The 25,867-nt window shown below is 40.0% G+C and overlaps 1 protein-coding gene across 2 annotated transcripts in view; it reads left to right on the plus strand.

The window, feature by feature from the left end:
* CSTPP1 (centriolar satellite-associated tubulin polyglutamylase complex regulator 1) overlaps positions 1-25,867 on the plus strand; it is a 78,990-nt gene that overhangs the window by 44,538 nt on the left and 8,585 nt on the right. For both annotated transcript variants that reach the window (XM_040066729.2, XM_040066730.2), the window contains 2 exons: positions 20,002-20,086; positions 25,043-25,128. In XM_040066729.2, the coding sequence (XP_039922663.1) occupies positions 20,002-20,086; positions 25,043-25,128 (171 nt within the window). The remainder of the gene's footprint in view (positions 1-20,001; positions 20,087-25,042; positions 25,129-25,867) is intronic.

Here is a 25,867-nt window from a genome sequence, read left to right on the forward strand (position 1 = left end):
AAAGATTGCTTAATTCACCAAGAAACTTTTCTTCATGTTTCATAGCTATCAGTTACTTACTGATAAAATGCAATATTTCCTGTTTGAATATTTTGTTTGGGACTGCTATCGAAGTGGCCATGGCACAGGTGCCCAGGTTATCTCAACTGGTGGCAGTACTTTGAGTGTTATTTTGACCCCACCCTTGCTCTCATCAATATACTGTGTGCTCTTGTGGGGTAGGCACTTCACGCCAAGTAAGCCCCAGTCTTAGAATTTTTAAGTGCTGAAGTGACTTCAGCTTTTTTCTAGGTCTGTAAAATGTCTCAGGTGTTTCAGGCTTTGAAAATCACTTCTCAGATCACTTCTCAGTAGTGCTGAGGGCTTGTCAGCCAACCCTCTTAAAAATTCTCACAGAAATTATGAACATCTGCTTTTAATTTTTTAATATGTTAAGTACCACTCCACTACTGACATCCTCTCAAATTATCATTGAAATGGAAAATGTTTTGGATTCTGCAGAAAAAGAAGGATGATATGTATCAGATTAAAAGCACATGCTTTTTCTGAACACTACCTTATTTTTCCCCCCATGTAGCAAAATGTCAAGAGGACTATCATTACTACAATTTTCCCCTGATATGCATATCATTATCTTTCTCTTTTTTTCCCCTGATTCTTTTTTTACCAGCTTCATTTTGTTTCTCTTCCCAGTTTTCTGCAAATTCCTGGCTTCTCAGTATTATTTGCTGCTGTCAGATGCTTTTTTTTTAATATTGTATTGTTTATTTTTATACTGCTTAGGAATCTAAGAAAGATATTTATGCTAATATTAGATGAATTTTACTTGAATCTTCCACTTGAAGTATAACAGAAAGGTAGTTAAAATATTGTCAATGTTTGGCAGAGAACTTAATCTCTCCCAGTATCTGAATTTCATCTTGGGTAGGCTGTGCACCTTTTGGAAAGGAATATATCACAGAATATGCTGAGTTAGAAGGGACCCATAAGGATCGTTGAGTCCCACTCCTGGCCCTGCACAGGATCAACCCCAGAAGTCACACCATGTGTCCAAGTGTATTGTCCAAACCTCCTGAACTCTGTCAGGCTGGTGCTGTGACCACTTCCCTGGGAGCCTGTTCCAGTGCCCAGCCACCCTCTGGGTGAAGAATCTTTTCCTAATATCCAACCTAAACCTCCCCTGACACAACTTCAGGCCATTCCCTTGGGTCCTATCACTGGTCACCAGAGAGAAGAGATCAGTCCCTGCCCCTCCTCTTCCCCTCACAAGGAAATGTGTGATACTTCATCCAAATAAAGTATAATACAAAAATGTGTCAATAAAGATGTTTGGCAGCACTGTGACAATGAAAACTGTATGAAGTATGCAAGAATGATAAATATTTAGAAGAAACTAGGAGAAAATCTATAACAGCATGCTTCGAAATAGTATTTGCATAATGGAGGAAGTGTTGATATAATTTATACAGACTTGAGGTACAGGCTTTTCTGCACGTTGCTGATTTTAGCATTTTTGACATTTGCAATGTTGTATTACTGTCATGTTTTTAAATGGCTTTTCCTTGAGTTTTTTTTTTAGATAATCAAGGTCTTACATTACTGAAATAATTGATGAATACTAACAGCCTTCTTACTCCATGTACTGACATGTATTCCATGTACTGGACGAATTCAATAGCAGGTGGTTCTTTGTTCATATTACAACTTGTGCATAAAATTAGGTAACAACTTGGACAAAGCTTTGTTTTATTCTTTGCATGACTTCCAAAGCATCTGAAGGAGTAAACGGGAAAATTTTAGTTTCAGATACAGGAATTTGTAACATAAGATGAAAAATTCAGTGCTTAGGCCATGCCATAAAGTTTCTAAAAGGGTTATTTTCTATAAATAGATTTATCTCTGCTCATTCTATTGAGTGGAAAGTAAGATTTTTTTAAACTGTGAAGATCCAAAAGCAGGTTTTTCAGTTTTCAGTTTACTCAAGTTAGAGTGGTTTGCTGTAATGATGTCTGCCATATATAAAGCTGAATAATAAGTCTTCTAAATGATAGAAGCTGACAGCAAAGGCAAAGAAGCATTATGTTGGCATGTCAATTCAACTGTGGGTGGATTTTCAGAATTTTGAACTCTTTAGCTATTAATAACCCACTCTCTGCAGAGAAATCTAATCTGGTAATTTCAAAATTAATTTCAACCACCTGATAGTCATGAGTAACTCTTGAAAAAAATCCACCCAAACCAACAAACTCCAAAACTTCAAAAGGATATGAACTCCCATTACTAGGAAAGAAAATTGTCTTGTCTGGAATACCTTAAGGCAAACATGGCACTTTTAAAGAAGATGCACCTTTCCAAGTCAAATACATAAATGCATAAGAGGGGGTGGAACTAGCTGCACTAATGACTTTTTTGCCCAGAGCAAGGGATGTTCCAGTGCTGTTTAATAAAATGCAGTCTCTGATGCTACAAAATAGTGGCTCATACACCACTGCTGAGTGCTAAAGTGACTGGTTAAAGATTCATTTGTCCTTAATTAGAATGACCTTAAATTTCTTCACACGGTGGCTACTGGAGGATATAATTGGAGGCACCTGACACTTATTCACTAACTTTAGTTCAAGATTTTACTCCTGTAAGAGATTCTTCAGTAGATAAATTCAGAATGATTTATCCCTTTAATGCTCTAGCTCTAATAACCATAAGCTATTTCCTTAATGATTTAGAATTGTGTGATGCAGGAGATAGTTAAGCTTACTCTCCAGGAGATTAATTTCCTGCTTTTGCACTGGCATTGACTTCTTTTTTTTCAACAGGAACATTATGGATTTCAGTCACATTTTCTAATTGCAGGTACTATCATTTATAAAGCATTTGTCTGTCATTCTCTCCTGTGTGCTTTGGAGGTAGGGGTGTTTCTGGATTGCATTCTGAAGAGGGTGATGCATTGCTTTCAGACACTGGAGAAAAGCGTTTGCCTGGGAGTCCTGCGGTCAGCTGTGCTGCAAGGTGGCTTGCAAGGAAACTGCTTCTTCCCAAGAAAGGCAGCTGAGCCTGTGGCCAGATAAGGACTGCTAGGTTGGCACAGTGCAAGAAGGAGTGCTTTCTTCTCTCTTCCTGATTTTCTTCCCCTTCTTTGTGGGGGTGCAGTTGGCTGTGGAGTGAACACAGCACCAAAGTGACCTGGTAGGCCAGACCTGCTCTTAATACCATCAAACTTCTTTTCCTCAGAAAACTATTTATATATAACTTTGGATCTCTTGTTTGCAATTGTAACATAAGCTATCAACAGCTTGTTGAATTTGTCTTGTCTGGTTTTAACTGCATGTGGAAGAGTGGGAGCCAAAGCAGAAAGATGACTTGTTTATTGGCTCACTTAGCATTTTACTGAAAACATCCTGGTTGCAGGCATTTCTAGTGTTTTCCTGAACTTTCCATAAAAAAAGTATTATGGATGCTTAACTGATAGATATTAAATCCTCTATGGTATAGCTACTGGCATTTTTTCAGTTCGTCATTCTTCTGTTCATTCCAAAGTTGTCAGAATATTTTTTCTATTTTTTTCCTAAAGCCCGCTGGTGCTACAGCCAATGAAGTAGCTTTATTCTTTTTCCTAACTCTCTGATCCATGTTATAATTTGCTATACATACAGAAAAGGGTTTGAACAAAACTATGCACGTTTTACTCAGACCATAGATGTAATGAAGTTGCTTTGACAAGCAACTTTAATATATCTCTGCCCTTCTCAAACTGTGAAAAAGGCTCTAGGGGAACCAAGAATGTTTGCCAAAATTGCTTAGCCAAATGCCTAAACATATCCTCCAACCACACTCACAGTGCTTGGGCACAGCAGACTTGGACTGAGTCAGACTGACAGTGTTTCTAGAATAATTCTGTTTCAGATGTTAAAATTAGTGGATGGATAATGAAAGCACCTCTGCTGACTATGAGTACATTAGAATAACACAGCAAAACACACCACTGCAGACAGTCAGGAGACTAACATTAATCAAGGTGTTCCCCTGTATTTTGTATTGAAGCTTCCCAAAACAAACAAAACCACTGAAAACATTATTCAGGCTATTACCAGTGGTTCCTTAGTCTTGACACTACCAGCTCAATTCAGAGCTGGTTAGCCTGAGGATTCTTTCTCTTTACTGAGTAGTGCTATCTCTAGCACTCATCTTCTGAGCATACCCACTTGTATTGAAGTGCCTTCGTGTGGCAATACTTGAAAGCCCTCCTTCAGAATTTGTTGTGCCCTGTGTTTTAACTGAACAGTTTATATTAAAACCATTTCTGCTTCCCTTGCCTATTCTCTTCTTCCCCTCTTGTCTACCCCTTCTTTTTCCTGAGTAACTGTAGGGTGAGAAAAGAAGCACTTTTGCATTTCAGTACACTTAATGTAGCCAAGAGGTTTGTTCATTGCTGCTTTGTACTTTCAGGCAAACGAGAAAATTTAGATTAATAGGTTGTTTATTCTTTTGCGTATTCCTCAAATCAAAGGCACTGGATTGCATTATTAAAGCAGTTTTGTGTGGCAGGCTTGGAACTGTCCTCACTGAGCTGTACATGAAGAAAAACGATTGCTTTTCATCCCCCACTCATTATGCAGACTGGCACAGGAACACTGTTAAATGTGGTATCATGTACTATCACTTAAAGACCTTCCTTCTGTACAGTTAATGTTGGGCTCCAATTTCACAGGATGATCTGTCTTAGAACAGACAAGGAAAAGCCTAGAAATAGAAACACATATGTCCTTAAATTTTAAAAATTTAAATACTAACTATTTTAATAGACAGAGGTTTTGTTCAGAACACTAGTGACTGTCTGCTTTGCTGTGCTTTTAGATCTTTTCATTGAGGATTCGGTTCATTTGTTTCTCATCTATTCAGTTAGCAATAATGTTTAATTTAGGCTTTCAGCAATAATCTACACAGTCAAATTAATGAAGAAAATTTTCAGCATTTTGAGACCAGACCCATAGTGGAAGGATCTAGCTAGTGTTGGGTAAATGCATGACTTAAATGCTTGACTCTGTCCTGTGGATGTTCTATACTGAACAGGCAGCAGTGTATCTCTAGGTCCCTGAATACATTAGGTACTCTAATTCCTTTTTCATTCTGTGACAGCAGAGTGACCCAAGGCCTTCTGCTTCCAAAGTGAAAAGTCTGGGGGAACATAATTTAAGAGTAGAGGAGGAGACTGTGCCTGTCTTAGGTAAACAGGAGGAAAGAAGTTTCTTTGCATTATTGTTCTACTTCAGCTCTAGCTAATGTTCAGAGCAAGAAAGCACTGCATTCATTGTCTTATGAAATGGCAAGACCTCTACTGTGTGCAACACACCAGTATAGCCAGATGCACAGTGGGAAATAAGCAGTGTCACAATTACCACACTGGCTGAACCTCTGACCTTTCCTTGTGTAATATCAGGTATTCTTCAGTGTCAGACCTGATGCAGGATGAAGTCATTACGATTTTTCTTATTGTTTGCTGTGTTCCTGATTCTGCAGTCCCTTTTCCTAAATTAGAATCCTCTAGCTGGTGTGACTGAAATGTACATTCCCTCTGAGATACCAGTGCTAGGTTCTCCAAGTCTCCCTAGAGAAAAGTGTTGAAAGCGAATGTTATGTAGGATTGTTTATAAGGAACACTGTCATCTTCCACCTAAGGATCATGTAGAACTTCTCCAGTCACTTTTTTATTTCACTTCTCTGTGTTAGTTTGTATTTCTATCACAAATCACAGTGTTTTCCCTGACAGGTAACCGTTTTCTTTCTCCAAGGGATCTCTACATTTTTGGTGAATTGAGAGTGTCCACAAAGTAAGTACTCTGTTTCTTAGGTATGTTTTCAATCTCTGCATAGAAAAGTGATGTGGCTTTTCTACCTGAACCCTACAAATGTACTAGTGTCTTGTAACTGCTATACCAGATTTCTGAGGCCAGTATCAATTTTGGTCTTTTCATACCTTTTCAATTCTCTAGATTGTTCATTCATGCCATGTTTTCTATAACCATTAATGCTTGTAGGCCATGATAGCCAAGTTTGTAAAAGAATTACAGATCTCTGTTTATAATGTTACATATCAACTTTTAACCTGTTTTAAAATGCCTAAACCTGAATAATTAGACCATTATGTTCTTCTGTATTCCTAGGCAGGGGAGAAAATATGTCTGGATCCCAAACATCCTATGTGCAGCTATGTGTTTAATCTGTGGCAAATATGACAATCACTGAGCTGGACATCGTCATGCTTTTGAGAAAATCATAAATACTTTTTCTGCTTAAACATTCTAGATACTATTTTGCCTGCTTAAATTTATTCCTTAATTAATCTTTTTTTTTTTCTTTCTTTCTTTTTTTCTTTCTTTTTTTCTTTTTTTTTTTTTCTTACAGCTTTTGGGCATTTTTGGAGTCAGATATGGCTATTTGGTGATATATCACTAATCTTGTGTTGGTGGCCAGTAGTATTCACACTTAGAAATACTAAAATACTGAAAAGAAGGAGAATAATTTATATTATCTAGTCAGGACTCTTCTGTCCCTATTCCTGTTTTGCATCTGAAGGCACATTACTGCAGCAGCAAATTTGCTCCTGCATCTCCGCATATTCCTGCTATACAAGACACTTCTAGCAGTTTTATGGTTTTCTTTTTGTTTCCTAATACGTATAATAGAAAGTATTTTCAGTGCTTCTTCTTAATATCTAGAATAGTTAACATTTTTACACAGACATTGAAATTAGAATCTAATCTGTCTAGCTCTGAAAGCTTTCAAATCCATGCAGTGTTCATGGAAAGACTTCAGAGTGATTCAGACAGCAGTTCAAAAAGAAAAGGAAATCAGAAGAAAAGCTAATCAAATTTCCAAATAATTCACTGATTTTTATTTCAAACCTTAACTGCAAAGCGAGTAATGATCATCTTCCTTTTGCTGTGGCCCTGGCTGCAGAACTGTGTGTCCTTCATTCAGCAAAAGTCTGTTCTGGTCACAGCTGTGTATACAAAGCTGCAAGTGAAAATGAGATGTACACATAAAGGCTCTCAGTCTATTTCCCTTTGTAGCACTCATCTGTTTGTTCTTTACCAAACCCCAGAAAACATCCTCCTAAAAGGAAAGCACAAAAGTAAATAGTGAGAAGATTTGTTTTTTCCTTTGATAAACATGTCATGCAAAGTGACTTTCCAAACATATCCCATTTAGTGGAGATAATTTAGAAACCTTGAACTTCATTATTGTTTGTTGCCCACAAGCATGAATCCTAAAGGCCCCTATTCTTCCTGTTTCAAGTTCCAGGATCAGTTAAGTCTTGTTTTGGCACATGAACCCATGTTCTCCCCTCCAAAGAGCCACTTTCTGTATTTTTCTAGTAAGTGAGGAACTGTCTCTTGTATTTTTCTGCTGAATATCTGAGGATTCTTAGAGATAGGATATTTTTTGCTTTCCTTTTGGATCCCCTATGTGTTAATAATTTCATTTGATCTTGAATCTCTCAAGAGCTAGCGCTACTAGTTTTGGAGCCCTCAGTACTACTGCATATGTAGGTGGAGACTTGGCACAGCAAAGCCTGAAACAGATCCAGACAGAAGATAACTCATGTGAAAGACAACTGAAAGGATGGATGCTACCTTTAAACGTGGCATGAAAGTGAAAGGAGTAGGAATTAATACACTGGTACAGCATCCCCTTTTTTACCATCCACTTCACATGAAGTACTACTAAAACATAGCTACATCTGATACAGTGAATTGATGTAGAGTTCTTTTGCCAGAAACACCAGGAAGCAATTTTTTTCCCATCAGGGCAGTATTAAGAAATATTTCTAATTGCAGGGAGCAAATAGGACCTCAGCTTTCAAGCTTTGCTTTGAAAGATGCAGCACATTTCCTTTGAGTCAAGAACACATGCTGAAATACATTACATTTAAGTACTTCTTACAGCTATATTGCTGGACGATTTGCGCCATCTGATTTTCAGACTTGCTCCATAAGTCTTAACATCGAACGGGAAAAAAAGGGCAAATGTTGCAGGAAATAAAAGGAACATGTGTGTTCGAAGTCTTCAATGGCTGGAGATGCTTAAAGAGCAGCTTTCATCTCACTCCTCCTCTGAGGGTTTACCATACTTGCATTTCCATGGTGGTTTTTTGCTGAACAGTCAGGATATTGTTGCTTGGGAGATGAAAAATTCTAAGTGAAACCACAAAGAGTACAGTTGTGTTAGAGCAATGTAGCTGAGACCCCATCTGCTAGTAGAGGTTAATACAGTGCTATTCACTGTGGATGGCCTGTCTCACTGACTGTTGCTATTAATGGGTTAGTCAGCAGGAACTGTGGAGTTTTAGTACCCCTGCCATCTTCTGTTCCAACTAAGGACAGTCCTACATCTTTCCGAGATGGTGTTTTGTTTCTCTTTTTTTGTTGTTGTCTTCTCAGTAGCCTGCATCACAGCAGCAATGCATCCAGGATTCTACAGAAAACTGTTCATGCTTCCTTTAGAAGAAATCACTTGCATATCATATCTAGTAAAAATAATTTGCTCACTATGCTAAGTTATCATCTCATAACTAATCAGTTAAGTGATATTCCTTTTTATTGCTCCTGCTATAAAGATCCTTACAAAGATCTTGAAGAGCCTGACCTTGTTATGAGGCTGAAAAGGATTGCACAAATGAGTTCTGTTTTCACTTTGAACAAGTCAGGATTACCGTATGGATTCCTCTCTGCACTTATCTTCCAGTAGATGGCCTTTTATTCCCCTCTAGAAGCACTGTGCAACAACATGAAAGTGTCCTTTTCTCTGTCTGCAACAACTTGCTCTTTTGTCTAGTTTCGTACACTTCTCTGATTACCATAATATATGCATAGCATCAGTGTTAGGGCATCATGCTTCAATATTTAGGACATTTGCCTGAACTTTCTTCCAGCAAAATATTCTTAAATTGTGGTGCATGGTAAATGGTCCATGGAAGTTTATTTAGCTGTAAAACAGGTGGCATTTAAGTTAAACTCTGACAAATATGCATGATGTCTATAAAAAACTTTCAGGATTAATGGAAAAGTTTAGAACTTTTTTAAAGAAACATTTTTTTTAAAAGGCTTTGTTTAATTAAAAACAAACAAACAAAACAAACAAAAAACCCCAACCCCCCCAAAAAGAACAACAACAACAAAAGAACAAAAACAAAAAAAAGCGCCCTATGTTAAATGCTTATAAATATGTATTTCTCCATGTGAAATACAGAGAAAACTAACATTTTCTCTCTCTCTTTTCAATCTTAAAAAAAATATTTTTTGGACACATAGCTCACTAGAGTATTTTAAGAGTTAAAATCAAGGGACATTACAGAACCTCAGCCAAAAGCACACCCTTAAAAGGGGCAGTTGGATGCCTTGTTGTTTCAGGTTTCTCTTAGTGCATTCATTCTGTTCTGTATTCAGACCGGTTCTGTAGTGGTGGTCATTTACAATCATTAATCTAACTCATTGATATTGTAATGGGCTCCAAGCATTCTCTGTGAAGCTTACATGCTCCACTGCATTTCCTTCTAAATAACTAATGATGACTTCTTCAGTCTTGTCATTAACCAGATTACCTTTCTCCAGCCAGTTGTCTTATAGATTTGCTTTGTTTGAGGTTCATTCTCTTTTTAAGTTTTCACACTCATAAAAGAGACTCAATATTGGTGCGTTTAAGAACATTTTACATGACTGAACAACACTGCCCAAGCACGGGTCCAAATATTATGTTTATTTTTATGAGTAGAGACTTTAACTGTTGACTCGGGGGCTCCTAAAAACAATGCCCTTTCCTTTCAGGCAGTTCTTTTAGGCATTATAATTTGTGAAAGAAAATTGGAGAAAACTAGCCCACAGGCTGGGTACTTGGGATTAAACTGCATAGGACAACTGCATAGCCTGTGTGTAAACTTCTAGTACATATACTGTGCAGTAAAGTAAAAGAAAGGCCAGGCCTGCTGGTGGCTTTCAGTTCTTGGAAGATGCATGTTTATGTCAGGTAGTCAAATGGTTCCAGGTGAACACAAGTGCACAGAGAAAGATGTTCTAGATCCTTCAGTGCTTTGTGGACCACAACCAGCTTCTTGATTTTTAACCACAGAGAACTGACTCAATTACACAAAATTACAATTTGTGTAATTGCATACTGGTGGCACTCTTAGTGGCATGTGGAATTCTCCATTCTTCACATGCCTGAACTTGTCTCTTCTATGGCTAGGCTCGTGATGGATGTGTTTCAGAGAAGCAGTATCAGAATGCCTGCTGTGGTGACAGCTGTTGGTGAAGGTACAGTTAACTGTTCAAAACTTTGCAGTGGAGTATTCAAGAGTTGATGTGGAGCAGCGTCAGGAAGCCTTGTGAGACACACAAGGCTATCCCTAGTCATGATATAGATTATGCTGAAATGATTTGTCTCTCTTCCATTGGGTGCTTGTAGCAGCTGCACTGTTCTTCCAAAGAAGTCACTGCGAGAGGAAAGTCCAAAATGTTCGTATTTTATTCATTGTTCTCAGAAAATTGTTGACTGTTGCACCTCGTGCTTTTACATGCCACCTTGTGCCATATGAACACATATTTGAAAATATCTGATTCTACCAGCACTGGTTCATTGGAACCTTTCACTGATGTTTCCTGGAAAGGTTGTCTAGAAAGAAACCTGAAATCAAGGAAATCTTTGATCTTACATTGCTGCAGCAATCTGCAGCATTTCCGCAGTTCATCCTTGTCCTCTACCTCCTTTTTGTTTTAGGTCAATGTCGTATCTTTCTTCTCCTCCCTGGCCCTGTGTACATGACACGGAGGAGCTGTCTGCCAGCTAACTGTATTTCTTGGGGCTCCCAAAGCAGAAGGGAAATACCAACCAAACACCAAACACCAAAATTGAAGACTGGCCATATTGTCACTAGTCTTAGTACATATCCGAGGGAGGAGGGGTTCTATGTAAGGTCCTAAACTGAATGAGATACAGCTGCAGACCACCTGCCCATTTACTCTGCCCATCTCGTGATGTGTAGCCATGAATTCTTCAGTTGTTTTGAAGATCTTAAGCTTAATGACAACTTGTTTTCTTGAGTAGAGGCTGATCCACATCTTGTCTAAAGATTACTGCTGCTGTTTGAGCGCTTGGGGAAATGTTGATGGTCCCCTTCAGTGAAGTGTTGCTGGCATTCCTGTACTTCACTACTAAGAGTGCTGTGGGTCCTGTTTCAAGTGGTTGAGCAGTCTGCCCCCCAGATGGCCAGAACTTCAACTGCAATGTTTTCTCCTTATTGTTTACAAGACCTATTAGCTCTGGCATTGGATTGATTATTTTCTACACGAGTGACTGAAAACTTCTCAAAGTGAGGAAAAGTCAACTGTTGGACAAGATAGAAGCAGGCTAAGTCACCTATAGCTGGGGAGATCTGCTAGTTATGTCTTTAGTAACATTATAGTGAAGGGAAAAAATTATTTCATAGTGGACACATACAAAACATGTCAAATGTTACGGCATTTCAGTTATAAGTTACTTTCACTCTGAAATGCTACTTTATTTCTAGTTTTCTAGTTTATCTGTCTTTAAAGCCATTTATCTGTCTTATGTTGCTTTGGTCTGGGTTTGCTATGCCTCTGAAACATGATGGGTAGTAATCCATTCTCATACTGTAGTCCACAAAACTAGGCCTGTGTCCTTTGGAAACAGCTGAATGTCCTTAGAGATCATACTCATTGAGCTGAGCATATCTTTAGGATTATACGTGTTTTGGAATATGCATGGATTTATCTTTGTAAGTGTTAAAGAACGTTGCATGGAAAAAATTGATTGTCCATTTAAATCACCATCTGGTTCCTGTAGTCAACTATGTACTGGAAAATTTAAACCAGATTCTTGTTTGTCATCTTCTATCTTCTTTTTCTGCTTCTGGAAATATTGCCAGAAGTTGTGGCTGCTTCTCCTTTCTTACTGTTTGCTGTTCTTGCACTTTAGGAACTCTGAATTCTTTAAGCCCAAACCACATTCAAAGTCCCATTCTAGACTTAAAACAAGAAATTAAAGAGTTAACATTGTCTTTAGTGTTGCATTAGATATAGTGTTTATGTTCCTAAAGGGAAAACATCAAACTTCAGTCATGTTTCAGATTTTCTGCGGATTCAGGAATATCACACTGCATCAGTTAAACTCTTCCCATATTGGAATGTTTTCTTTACAACCATGAGAGCTGAAAACCTTCTCTATGTTTCTAATGAAAGTTTGAATTTTTCAGTTTGTGGATGTGCCATGTTAGCCACATAAGCACGCCAAATGATAGCCTTGGACTGTACCTTTGGCACAGCTCAGGGTGCCCTGAGTAACGCTCACTCAAAGCTGAAGTAATGCTGCCACATGAAACATTTCATACTAAAGGGTAATTATGGGGCATTTGAAAGAGACTAGAGAATGATTAACATTTGTATAAACAGACTCTGGATTCTGGGGGTAGAATTGGGGCAGTTCTGTATAAATTTATTTTCTGTTTTTGTTAATCTGGCAAGTGGTTTATTGATAAGAGGGCTCAAGAACAAAGTGCAGGAAAACAATCACACTGTCTAAAAGATTTGACTTTTTAAAAAACCTTTAGCTTGCTCAAAATAGGATGCTACAAGCTTTGCCAGTAATGGACCCTCTTCCCAGTTCATCTGAACTGTCCGGGCTACCTCCAGAACAAATTACTTCATTCTTCGTATCAGCTGCAGCTGAATCTTTTCCTTCCTACCTGAGTATTTCAAAACTAGCTTCCTGCTCAATCACAATGCTAATCCTCTCTCCTTGTTCTCTCTTGCAGCACTCCCCCAACAAATCTTTTTAGGTCAGTCTGCTTAGCTCTCCAGTATATTTGTCCTGAGTTGGACATAGGTTGTTCCAGCCAAATCTCACTAAATCTCTTTCAGTCTTTGTTTTTTCACATCATAAACTGGCTCTTTTTTACCTGTTGTCAACAGGAGTCACCTAAGTCTGCTGTTTGCAGCCATGCTCTTTTTGTAGAGTGCAAAACATCTTGTTTGTGGAGACAGCTCACCTGCAGCAGCACCCTTCCCTTGTGTCTGCTCGTATTCTCAAAGGTTGGGAGAGGCAATGCAGGCTGAAGCCAGTTGCTTCCTGTCTGAGCCAAACTGTTGTAATTCTGTGCATTCTTCAGTTACCCTGTCTGGTTTTGCTATCATGTCATGTCAGACACAAAGACTTCCAGGGTCCTTTCCTGACAATGTCCTGGGATCCCATCTGGGAGGTCGTAAACAGCATCAGTGGAAGGAGTAGGTTTGTGAGTAACCTGAATTCATCTGCCTGCTTGGATAGTAAGGATGCCAAAAGTTCTGTCTTAAATGTGTCTGATACCAGAGCATTCACAAACCATCACAGCAGGCAGGGTGCAAGTACAGCAGGTAAAGCTGAACCTGCTTTTGATTAGGAGGATCACTAATCCTATGACATTGCCTTGCATATATCCTGGACCTTAAGGATTAAAACATATTAAGCAGGGAGCTACTTAAGCCTGTCTAACAGTTTTTCTCTGCTGAGGAGGGGTGAATCTGCTGTCCTTACCCACCTCCTTCCTTCTTCCCTGCATCTGGCTGTGCTCTTCCACAGCTTCCTTTGCATGAGCTTTCATCACATATTTCTGAGAGCCAGTGCAATTCACTAGCCCAGGGAAAAAGTTGAATTTTCTCAGCAAGAGGCCTGCCAGGTGCCAGAGCTGATACAGGGGCAGTTCAGAGCCATGTGGCCACCAGCAAGTGATGGGAAAGGAGAAAGAGGAATGAGCCTATCCCTTCCAGCAGGAGTAGAAGCTTAGGTTCGCTTAGGTGCATGTTGAACTTCATCATCAGGAAGACAGAGTTAATGCATCCAGTTGTTAAAATAAGAAAATACATGCTAGTAATTTATAAAATGTATAAAATATAGAAATAATATATGCTAGTATATAATGAGATTGAGCCAGACCTTGGTACTAAGCCACAGTAGTAAAAGCTACTTATGCCCAAGATTCCAGGTAAAGAACAGGTTCTTGTGTTGATCCATGATATAGAACTTACCATTATCCTCTTTAAACTATTCACTAGAAAATCTTCCTTTAAAAAATTAAGTTGTTTTTTTATCTAACCTGGGATCAATCTTAGGCTTTTAGAGCATTTTCCTATTGCTTAGAAGTAACAAGTGGGTCTCAGTTTTCTTCTGATTTTCCTACACTCTTTAGGACTATGATTTAATGATTGCAGAAGCTGTCTGTACGCTTCAAGAGCAAAATGAAACCTGCTGTACATGTCTTACATGAACATGCTCAGTCCTATCCATGGATTAATTTCCCTAGAATCCTTGGCTTTCTGATTTTTATTGGCACTAAATGTATGGAAGAAATTAGGCCATAGGTATCCTATGAACAAGGCATGTGCAGGGTTTAGCCTACTAGCCAGTTGATACTTGAGAAGGTGCAGTATTATCAATGCTCATGATTATGTTCATTTTTTTGTAAAATTGTAGTTCCTGTAGACAGCATGAGAACACCTAGACTTTTATTTTGGGGGGCTTTTGGTTTTTTTGTTGTTTTCTACAAGGTTGCAATCCTTCATGGACATAGAGAGAATCCTAAAGATGTGGTACTTACACCAGAAATGCTAAAATCTAAAGGCCAGCAAAGACTCTTCCAACACTTAAAAAAAAAAAAAAAAAAAAAAAAAAAAAAAAAAAAAAAAAAAAATTGGCTGTTTTCTGTTATATTTGCAGGAGACTGATTTACAGCTCTATGCTTTTATGACTCTTGAATGACTTCATGTGGTAGAAAAACAACCTGTGGAAATTGTGTGTCCTACCGTAATTCAAAGGGGACAGCTACATTGCTCAGGGCTCTAGTCTGCTTGGATACTGGTTGCACATAAAAAATTATGGGAAGAGGGAACTTTAATGTATATTCATCAAACCTTGTGTTTCCAAGAAGCTAATAACGTGACTTTTTGGGGCAGATTTCATACACCAGCTGCAGTAAATATTCTCCTACTGCTTTGGGCATTTTTATAGCTGTCACAATGTTGTGACAATGTTGTAGATAGCTGCTTCTTGTGCTGAAAGCAGCCTAGATACAGCAGCAATAACTGCAATTCAGGCTAAGTCCTAAATATTTATTGGCTTCCTGGGTAGATTTTACAGCCTTCACTGAGCTCCAGGCTTCTATGTCTAGGCTGCTGTCATTATGAAAGATAACCGGTTTTAAGATAATTCAGGTGTGTCTACACTTCATGCACAACACTGACAGCAGCATTAACACATCATTTAGTATTCCTGGAGTTTGCATCACTCCAGATTGTGTGCCATCTGTTAGCCACATACAAACCAGAAACAGCTTTAATATGTGCTTTAAAAGCCGGGGAAGTACAAAGCAGCTGCCTCCATGTTTCTCAAGATAGGCCATTTTTATCCAGGAAATGGTACCTTCTAAGACTGTACCACATGGACAAAATTCTTTCTCCACTATACCTCTGAAACATGAGAAACAATCAGCCTCAGGCACTAAAAGACAATAAACTACTCACCGGACAATCCAATCTGTAGGAAAAGGTTAGGATTTTGCTAGTGGCATGGTCTCAGTAGCAGTACAAGCTAGGCAAGAATTTTAAGTCCAGTAGAGCAAAAATTATGCTGAATTATCAAAGTACTTCCTGTTAAGCTCCTTCTTAGTGAGTTGTTCTTTTAGAATTACTTTGGAATTTGTTATTAGTTCTTTTTTAGTAGAAGAGTGAAGTGTTAGTTCAGCTGTAAATGAACATGATTAACATGGAGACTGCAATCTCCATCCTTAAGCATATGGTTATGAGCAAGTTTGTTCCACTGCAAGGGCATGGTAGAGTGTGTGTATCTCACTGCCCTGTGCTGTGGGGTCAGATTTAAACACTCCATGATTTGCTTCATTTGTTACTGGAACTTGAGATGCAGTAATTTGTGGTAGCAACCAAAGTAGCAGTTGTGGATTCCAGTTTTCACTCATTCTGACTGGTACCTTCCTTCTTTTCTTTCTTTCTTCATCATGCAACATTGAACTCTATTTACTCAGCTGTGGCCTGGAGACAGGAAGGAGCAACGTGGTCATGCACCAAAACTGCCTTTGTTTATTCCAAGCAGCTCTTGGCAGTCAATGTGGTACATGGGCAAATGTAATTTTCTGCATGGTCTTCACTGACCTTGCTGTAGGGGATAGGATAACAGTGATCACAGCAAACTGAAGACACCTCCTAAGGTCTGTGGTGATCCCACTTCCTGTATAAAAGGTACCCAACTATAGTCTGAAAAACTGGTATGATCTGTTGGTCAGGCGCCTGGGGTATCTACAGGCTGAATTGTGTTACAGCCTAAAAAAGTCTGCCTGTGTATTTGAGTGAATAATTCGGTGCCATTTCCCCAGGCATTAGAAACAAAGGGTTTCTTTAGAGCAGGAACTTCTCTGCACTACTTCAGCTTTATGGGCAGTTTCTAATCTAAATGGATAATTTGCCCAAAGATTGAAACTGTAATTAATTCCACTTTTATTGACAATAAACTTCATTCTCTAAAGTGCTGGTTTGGAGAGGATTTCTGCCACCTTTTCCCAAATTATTTCTGAGCAGACTGCTGTTTTTATTCTATATTGTTTTGTTGTTTTATGGTAGAGGAGTAAGGATGATGCTGTGATTTGGTAAGAAGAGAGAGAAGAAAGGCACCATAAATTATTATAAGTTTTTGAACTATGTTATTTCTGCCAAGTGAAAGATCTCTATGCCTCAAAACTAACGCTCTCTTAGGGCCCAGTTACCTTCTCAAGCTGCTTTTGTCTATCAATCAGACAGGGACTGAGAAAAAAGTGCTTCTTTGGAAACCTCGTCCTTCAAAAAACCAACCTCAAACTCCTTCACCTTCAGGGTGAAAAGAAGAGACTGAAAACCAAAACTCATTAAAAGTTCCTTAGCTGATTAAAGCAGGCAGATTATCCTCCTAGAGCCTGTCTGTTCTGAATGCATGAAGGATGCTTTGTATACTGCTGGACACCACACTGTGAAAATCTAAAGGGGATCAAAACAGAGGAACAGATATAACTGGGCTAAGTAGGGAAAGAAGTAGAGGGTAAGGTAAGCAGATTTAACTTCAGATAAACGTAGTTATCTGTTAAGTAGATTGAATAAGATACAGTATGAAGAAAGGGTTATTATAATGGTCCGCTGACAAATGAAAGAAAAAAAATAGCAACAAGCAAGAGGTGTAAAGATGCATAAATAGGAATTTTAATTTAAGCAAATAAAAAATGGAAATTGAGTATTGCATAAAACTTCCAATTGATGTGATTCCTTTAGACCAACATCTAGACTTTTTAGCAAAAATCAGAAATTTATTGCCTAGCGTTATTCAAAGCTAGACTTAGAAATCCTTGAAGAGTAAGAGGTCCATACTATCCTGTTCACTTATGAGAAAGTGTCTGTTTCAACAAGAGCTTTTATATGCCCAAATTTTCTGGTTTTGTGTAACCTGCTTCCTGTGCTGGGCCTGTCAGAATCACAGAATGGGTCACTGACCACAGTGGGTCATTCGCTCCAGCCTTCCTGCACAAGCAAGAAGGCTAGAGCACGTGACACGGGATTGCATCCAGATGGCTCTTGAGTATGTCCGGTGAGAGAGACTCCACAACCTTTTTGGACAGCCTAGTGCATGGTCACTCCCACAGTAAAGAAGTTCTTCCTCATACCCATGTGGAAATTCCTGTGTATCTGTTTCCAGCTGCTGCTTCTCGTCCTACTGCTTGGCACCATCAAAAAGAGCCAGGGTCCATCCTCTGACACCCTCCCTTCAGATACTGATAGACATTGATGAGGTCCCCTCTCAGTTGTCTCTTCTCAAGGTGAAGAGACCAAGTCATTCAGCCTTGTGCTTGTAAGAGAGATTCTCCAGACCCTTAATAACCTTTGTAACCGTCCCCTGGACCTGCTCCAGGAGCTCCAGGATTCTCTTTTCCTGAGGATCCCAGAACTGGACACAGTGCTCCTGATGTGACCTCACCAGGGCTGAGCAAAGGGGCAGGATCACATCCTTGGACCTGCTAGCAATGCTCTTCCTAGTGCATCCCAGGATACCATTGCCCTTCTTGCCCACAGGGGCACTGCTGGCTCAGGGACAGCTTGCTGTCCACCAGAACCCCCAGGTCTTTCTCCGCAGAGCTGCTTTCCAGCAGGTCGGCTCCCAGCCTGTGCTAGTACCTGGGGTTGTTCTTTCCCAGGTGCAGGACCCTGCATTTGCCTTTGTTAAATTTCTGTTGGTTCCTCTCTGCCCATCTCTTCAACCTGTTGAGGTCTTTCTGAATGGCAGCCCAGGTGGCCAAGAAGGCCGATGGCCTGACCTGTATCAGCAAGTATGGCCAGCAGGACCAGGGCAGTGATTGTCCCCCTGTACTCAGTGCTGGTGAGGCCACACTTGCATGAATCCTGCATCCAGTTTTGGGCTCCTCCCTGCAAGAAAGACGTTGAGGAGCTGGAGTGTGTCCAGAGAAGGGCAACAGAGCTGGTGAAGGGTCTGGTGCACAAGTCTTGGGAGAAATGGCTGAGGGAGCTGTTGTTTTTTAGGCTGGAGAAAAGGAGACTCAGAGGACACCTTACTGCTCTCTACATTTATGTGAAAAGAGGTTGTAGAGAGATGGGGGTCAGTCTCTCCTCCCAAGTAACAAGGTTAGAGAAAATGGCCTCCAGTTGTACCAGGGAAAGTTTAGACTGGATATTAGGAAAAAATTCTTCACTGAAAGTGTGGTCAAGTATCGGTATCCCCCCTCCTCCCCTACCCCCAGGGAAGTGATGGAATCACCATCCTTGGAAGTGTTCAAAAAACATGTAGATGTGATGCTTAGGGCTGTGGTTCAATGGTGGACTTGGCAGTGTTGGGTAATGGTTGAATGTTAATGATTCTGTAATTCTGAGTTGTGGCTATCATCTGAAACAAGGTTAATTATTTGGATGAGAGCCTAATGAAGCCTAATATGTTTGTGGCAAAAGAACTTAAGCTCTGTACCTCAGTCCCACTGCCAGTGCCCTTGAGATCCCCTCCCTGACTACTGCTTGGCTCTACTTCCACCTCTGGCTCTTTCTTCCATACTTCACATTCTTCTGTATATAGAAGTACTGCAAAATTGCTGCTGTTCAGCTAGTCTCCTTCTTAACTCCAGTCCACAGCCTTTTGGACTGTGAACATACAATCATGTAGGGCTTTTGACATCAGGATATTTCCATTCCCTTGAGATTCTACAAACTTCCCTAAGAGTCACCTCTTTTAGATTCCTTCTGCTGAGCCACAGAGTTCCTTCTTGACCAGTCTTTCACAAAACTGCTCTCTAGATTGGTTTTCTTGTGTTTTTTGGATCTTTGTTCTGCGCTTCCTATAATACAGTGACCAGATTTGTACACATTATTCCAAAAGAGACCATCCAGCTGTCTTACTGAATGCCAAAGTAATAACGTCTGTGGTTTATACTCTGTAGCCTTCCATACACAACCCAAAAACCTTGTTTGCCTTTGTTACTGCTGCCAGATGTTCTGTGGATGATTTTCAAGTGTACTGTGGGGAATGTCACCATGCCAGTGAATTTCAGCAAATTTAAGCAACTTTGAAATTATTCCTTTTTCCACATGGTTATATTCAAGTCAAACCAAACTGTGTTCTCACTTGAAACTGCTCTGTTTTGGTTACCCCTTTTTCACACTGAATCACTACCTGTTACCAGTTTCTCTGCAGAAGCTTGTTCAATAGGATTTCCCCTTCATCAGGCCTCTCTTCAGATGATGCTGGAAATTCCATCTGAAGTGCCCTGCTCTGAAAGTCTAGGGAACAGTTATATTGTCTTTAATATTCATGCTACTTGAATTGGGAGTAAAGGAAATATGAGGCTTTTTTCCTAGAGAGGAAGCAAGGGGAGGGAACAGCCTATAAAAGAATTACAATGTTCTCACCTCTCTTTTCCTGCAGATTTGCTGACAGCACAGGAATACCACTGCCTGCTGCAGTTGCTCTGCCCTGACTTCCCAATGGAACTCACTCAGAAAGCAGCAAGGTGGGTCCTCATTCTCTCTTTAAAGGCAAGAGTAGTCCTACATGCATGGACTTAAGAACTAGACCTGTGGGTAAAGGTATGAACAGGGACCTTCAGCTTTTAAGGTTTTGGGGAAAAGAGACACCATCTTTTGAGGTCAAGAACAGGATGTTTCTCTAGCAATGTGAAAGAGTATATATTTAAGATATACAAAGACTGAAATATCAATGCAGAATGCTGCTGTTGGCTCTGTGTTCAGATGAGTTGCAGATAAAAAAATGTTAGCCAGTATGTTTTTAACTGCCATGATTTTTAAACTCTATTTCAAATACTGTTTACCATTCTAAAATGTGTTCCCCCTTGCCCCAGCTTCTATGGTTGATCACATTTAAACACACTAACCTCTGAAGGATTGCCAGTGTTTTAAAGTGTGTTTGGTAAGAACATGGCAGCTAATCTGTTTGAAATTTTATTTTAATCTAGACAAGGTAAAAAGCAGGTAGTTGGCTCAGGGCATTGATAATGTGATATGGAATATTTTGCTGATTGTGCTTGCTGATTCCAGTCCAGCCCAGGCAGCTGATTATTAACTATCTGATACTGAAAATGTAATAAGGTGCACACATCTGTTCAGTTGCTGTCCCCCAATGCCAGACTAAGAAAGAACACTAGCCCTGTAGCAGAGATGTATCTGCCACTTCCTTTCATGGAGGTACACCAGCGCCAGTCCTTTGTGCTGGTGTGTATTTCATAGGGCTCCAGCTGAACTGAGCAGGAATTTGTGGTGATGCATGCAATGAAGGAGACTCCAGCATATCTACACATGTTGTGATGTTTGTGTCAAGGAATTTAGTCCACAAGGCTGCTGTTAACTAGAGGCCCCATTCAGGGGCCTGCTGCACTGTTGTGCATGTGCCATAGAGACAGACAAGCTGACTTTGGGAGCAGGTGTTGGAGAGATATGAGATCAGTGTCAGAGGCACCCAGGCTCAGGTGGGGGAGACCTCACTCCTACTTTTGGCTGGCTGAAGATTTACTTGCACATTGCTACCTCTGTAACAAGCTAATCTATTTGAACAATTTTAATAAAATTTCTCATATTTCTAAACTATTTTTCTCTTTGCTTACAACTGTTGATCACTCTCTTGTCCTTTTTCTGGTCTAAACTTCCCATTGTCCTCCTTGGTCTCTGCCTGTTTGGGTGAGCTCTGCAGACTTTCTTAGAGCACCAGCAGACCTAGTCTTTGCAAAACATGAATGTCACATGCAAACCTAGAGACGTTGTTCCTTCTTCAGTCTGCCCGTCCCCAGTGGTTTTGTTGCTAATTTTCTTTGGACAGGAATTAAATAAAGTAGCAGCGGGAGTAGCCACAACATTCAGTGATACAGCCAGGACCTGCATTGATGCTGCTGGGAAGAGGGCAGTCATAGCTGTAGCCTCAATGCTGCATGACTGAGATGATCACACAGCAATGCAGTCCACTCATGCAGGAGCTGTTGCTATGCTCTGATAACAAACAACAGGACTAAGATCAGGATATGTCAGAACATAAGAACGGAAATGACAACAACATAGGTTTTATTTACATGACATCAGAGAGCTCTATTTTCCTGTTCCTGGTGCTACACAAATGCAGAAATTATACCCAAAAAATGAACTAGCATATCTGTGTCTGTGAGATTTCTTGAGGTTCTTTGTTTTGTTTCATTTTTCTAAATGGTTATAGCCATTAGCAGATTAAATACTTTAATATACAGAGATAGCTTTCATCTTTAGAGACACCTTTTGACTTTCTGAATCTTGAAATTGCAGGACAGAAAATGAAGGAATTTTTCCTGGTTTGATGCCATGATTTTAAGATCTGTACCTGAGCACTGATTTTTCTATTGTAAGAGAAACACAAGCAACTTGTTGCCCACATTTGAGTAGTAACAGTCAAGTAATTCACAGCTCCTATGCTGTTTTATTTGGTGTGTGAGCTCATGTTGCACTGATCAGTACTAATGGAACTGGGGCTTGCAATTCAGTACCCCTGTTGTTAAAAGATTGCCTAAGAGTGTAGACTGTTTTGTATGTTTTAACTTTTTTTGCCTCCATGTCTCAGTAAATAAACCAAGTCTCTGAAAACTCATTTGAGCCAGCCTGGCTTTAAAACAGATTGTGTCAGTTAGCCTTTAATGGTGGCAGAAAATGGTAAAAGTCCTTTCAACTTGCTTGGTATAGAGTTTGTCCTGGGAACATCCTGTCTAGTCTGGATTTCTGAGATTTTAACCACAATCAGGAGACCATAAAGTTTCCCTGTTGGCACAATAGTAAGGCTTTCCCGGCAGCCAAACCCACTTGAACCCTGAAAGACCACTATACCCTCTACCAGAATGCCTCAAGTGCAGGCATTTTTCTTCAGTCTTTTCCAAAGTTCCTCCTTGATTTTCATTATTCACTGAGTGCCAGCCATTAACTTTTTAAATACATCTGTGGCCTCAGGGTTTAAAATCTAATTTGAACAAGAAAAAAAAAAAAAAAACAAAAAAACCCTTGAATTATGAGATACCTGATGAACTCTTTTGAGTTGCAGTTTGGACTTTCAGATTTTTGTCCTTAATTTTGGTCCTGCTGCATAGGTTACAGTCCAGAATTAGGTTTTTCTCCTTGCCGGATATTTCAAGGAAGAGGTGCAGATATGTTGCATATGATGCTCTTTCAGCTTCCTTGAGTGCTTAGTCAGCTGGCTATGTGGGGGAATTGCCAGCTGCAGTCAATCTCCTCATAAATGATTGTATGGGATTTAAAGACTTCTCAACATTTCCGGCGTGCAAACCCCTGGGCCAAGCGGAGTCAGTAACCCAGCACCAGAGTGCACCTGCTTCTATTTAGATGTTCCTCCATCACATATGTGCCATACAGGCTTCCTCAGAGGCTCCTTGCTGTCTTTAACAGCAAAAACTGTCCAGCAAATTCTCACGCTTGTGCATACTTCCTCAAGCTCTTCTCTAAGAAAGAGACTGGAACTTGGTGCTGCAGAGCACTGCCATTGACTGGAGTTTTAGACTTAACAAGTGAAATGAGTTTCCTGTTATGAAGGTGATGTAATATTGTCTCTCTGCATAACAAATATGTAAAACCACTCTCCAGTGTTTTCTTGCATCTTTGAGAAGAAAGCCTTGGTGTTTTGAGGGTATCTGGGAGACAGACTATCATTTCAAAGGAGGGAGTGCAGCTCATCAGTGATGTGGCCAATCGCATTTCCAGTGCTTAAACAGTGGTTGGAAATGCCAGTGGCTGAGCAGTATTGCCTGAGAGATGAAGATGCTCTGCCTGCCAGCTTCAAAGCCATTTCCTTGATGTGGCCACTGACAATCTCAGTAACATGCTTATTAGTGAGAATTAAGTACTGAAGCTACTGCTTCTTTAGACAGGAGGAGAGGAGGCTTCTGGAATGTAATAAATAAATCAGAAACACTTTGACATCTTCAAAGGGTTTTGTTTTAAATACTGGCTTTTCTCCTGGGGACCCTCTTAGCCCCAGTCTTTCTTCTTTGAGATAATTAATTCAAGCTGCTCTACATGTTTGATTTTGCCACAGTGAACAGAACTGGTCTGAGTGGCAGGGAAGTCTTGCAAGATCCTGTGTTCTTCTAGGTCAGCCTCCCACACAGCTCCCTGGAGTCTTTTACATGAGATAGAACAGTGTTTCCCCAGCAATGTATTTAGACAATTGATGCTGAGAATTTGGTGTGCAGATTGCATCTGGCCCTGTGTTCAGAAGGGTCCTACTGGATGATCCATACTTTGGCTGTAATGAACTGACAATCCTCATATGGCACAGCATGCCCAGTGCTGACTGTACAGGTTCAGTAGACCTACATGCAGTTGAATACCAATTGCCTTTCTTCAGCATTGCCTGAATACTCTGGGTTCTTTCCCACCAAAGTAGACTATTTTCTTCTGTTTTGCAGTCTAAGCTGGCATTGATTAGATGAGTTTGATATTCACCACTTCAGAGGCTGACCTTTTTATCCTTAGGTAGTGGTGGCAGGGACCAGAGCATTGTTTTTGTTTTCATTTTTGCCCTGAAATCCACAGGTTTTTTTCCCTGGAAGGAAGAGTTGGACTTTGCTATCACTTTTATTTCATCTTTATGGCCTGTGGCTGGTATTTTCCATACTCAAGAAATATGCTTCAATATAGAGATGCATGTAGCTCCCTACATGCACCCAGGACTCAGCAGGGACAAAGAGGACTGTCCCTGGCCCAAGAAGTCTTCAGTTGCCATGAAATCTGACTTGACAGTCAAATAATAGACTTAATATGAAAAGAGACCGATTCTTTTATCAGGAAGGAAAGATGTTCACAGAATGCAGTTAGGAAGCTGACTGTTGGTGCAATATTATTTCCTCTGTAGTCAGGTAGAGTTTGTTTGAGTATAGATGATGAATTACAACTATTGTGACGTTTATGAGTCTGAAAAAGGTCCCAGTTTGATGAATTCTAATATACAGAGGAACAGCATGGGTCTCGTTCTGCTTATGCCAATTTACTACTTGTGTAAGTGTCCTGTCTGTAGTCACATTTAGTCAGAAACTGGACTTTGATGATCTTTGTGGATCCCTTCCAACTCAGGTTATTCTACACTTCTATATAGCAATGTGAACCAACCTTGCAGTTTTTTGTACCAGTGTTTGTTCCATCACGTCCACCATGATCTGAGTGTCACACTGCTCTGTTCACACTGTAGCTGAAATGTGTGATTGACATTCAGGATCTTCTCACTTAAGCTGTCTTCATTTGATATTAGGGCATCCACATCCATGCAGCAATGTGTGTTCCCATTTCTCTCTCCTAACTTCTTGTACCGGGCCACTAGCAATCCTCAGTTGCACATAGTTCCTTGGCTGAGCTTTCACAAGGTCTGGGGTTCCTGGTTACAGACTTCAGTTTTTTGTAAATGCTAAACTGTTTCTCTCATCTTATCATAGGATTGTGCTGATGGATGATGCAATGGATTGCCTGATGTCTTTTTCTGATTTCCTCTTTGCTTTCCAGATCCAGTTCTACTACTCAGGTAAATGCCGGGAAGCTGTTGACTTCTCCCACTTGTAGCATTACAACTTTACAGCTTCCCAGTCTTTGCACTTTTTTGAAACTTGAAAGGATATGTTTTTTTAACAGAAAATATATAGCTAATGGGCTCTACTGATGAAAAGCATCACAGATGTCAAGAGATTAGGAGACTTAATGAGAAGATTCCAAATTGTTGTGCATAATGACATACCTGCAACTGCTGTGTCTGATGCATTTATTTGTCTTGGCCTTGAGACATAAATTTCCAGCTTTATCTAGATTATGTTAACAGCTAACAATTAGCTTTTACTGGGAACATTTTTTCCCTTTCTTAAAGGAAATTATTCAATCCTGCTGGAGACAGCATAGGCAAAGCCCACCAGCTGGAGCCTTTAAAGGAAAAGCAACTGGACAAATCAATATAATTCTTCCCCTTAATATTTGCTCAACTATAAGCTGGTTTCAGCTCAGAGAGTTTCTGAACTGGCTAAAATCCCCATGGGTTTAAGAACCCTCAGTGGACTCCACTTCCAAGAACTTCTCCAGCTCCCCTTGAAGTCACATGAAATTGTAGCCTCCACACCTTTTGGCAAAGAATTGAACAGGTTTGACACCTCTCCTGTGAAGAACCACCTCTTTTGTTTGATTTGAGACCCCCTAGTTGGAAAGCAAAAGGAACAGATAATCCATCTGAACAGTCTTCATATTGTTGGTCATTTATTGTATTCTATCCCATTCCC

The sequence above is a fragment of the Hirundo rustica genome, chromosome 6, assembly GCF_015227805.2.
Source record: "Hirundo rustica isolate bHirRus1 chromosome 6, bHirRus1.pri.v3, whole genome shotgun sequence".
NCBI lineage: Eukaryota > Metazoa > Chordata > Aves > Passeriformes > Hirundinidae > Hirundo > Hirundo rustica.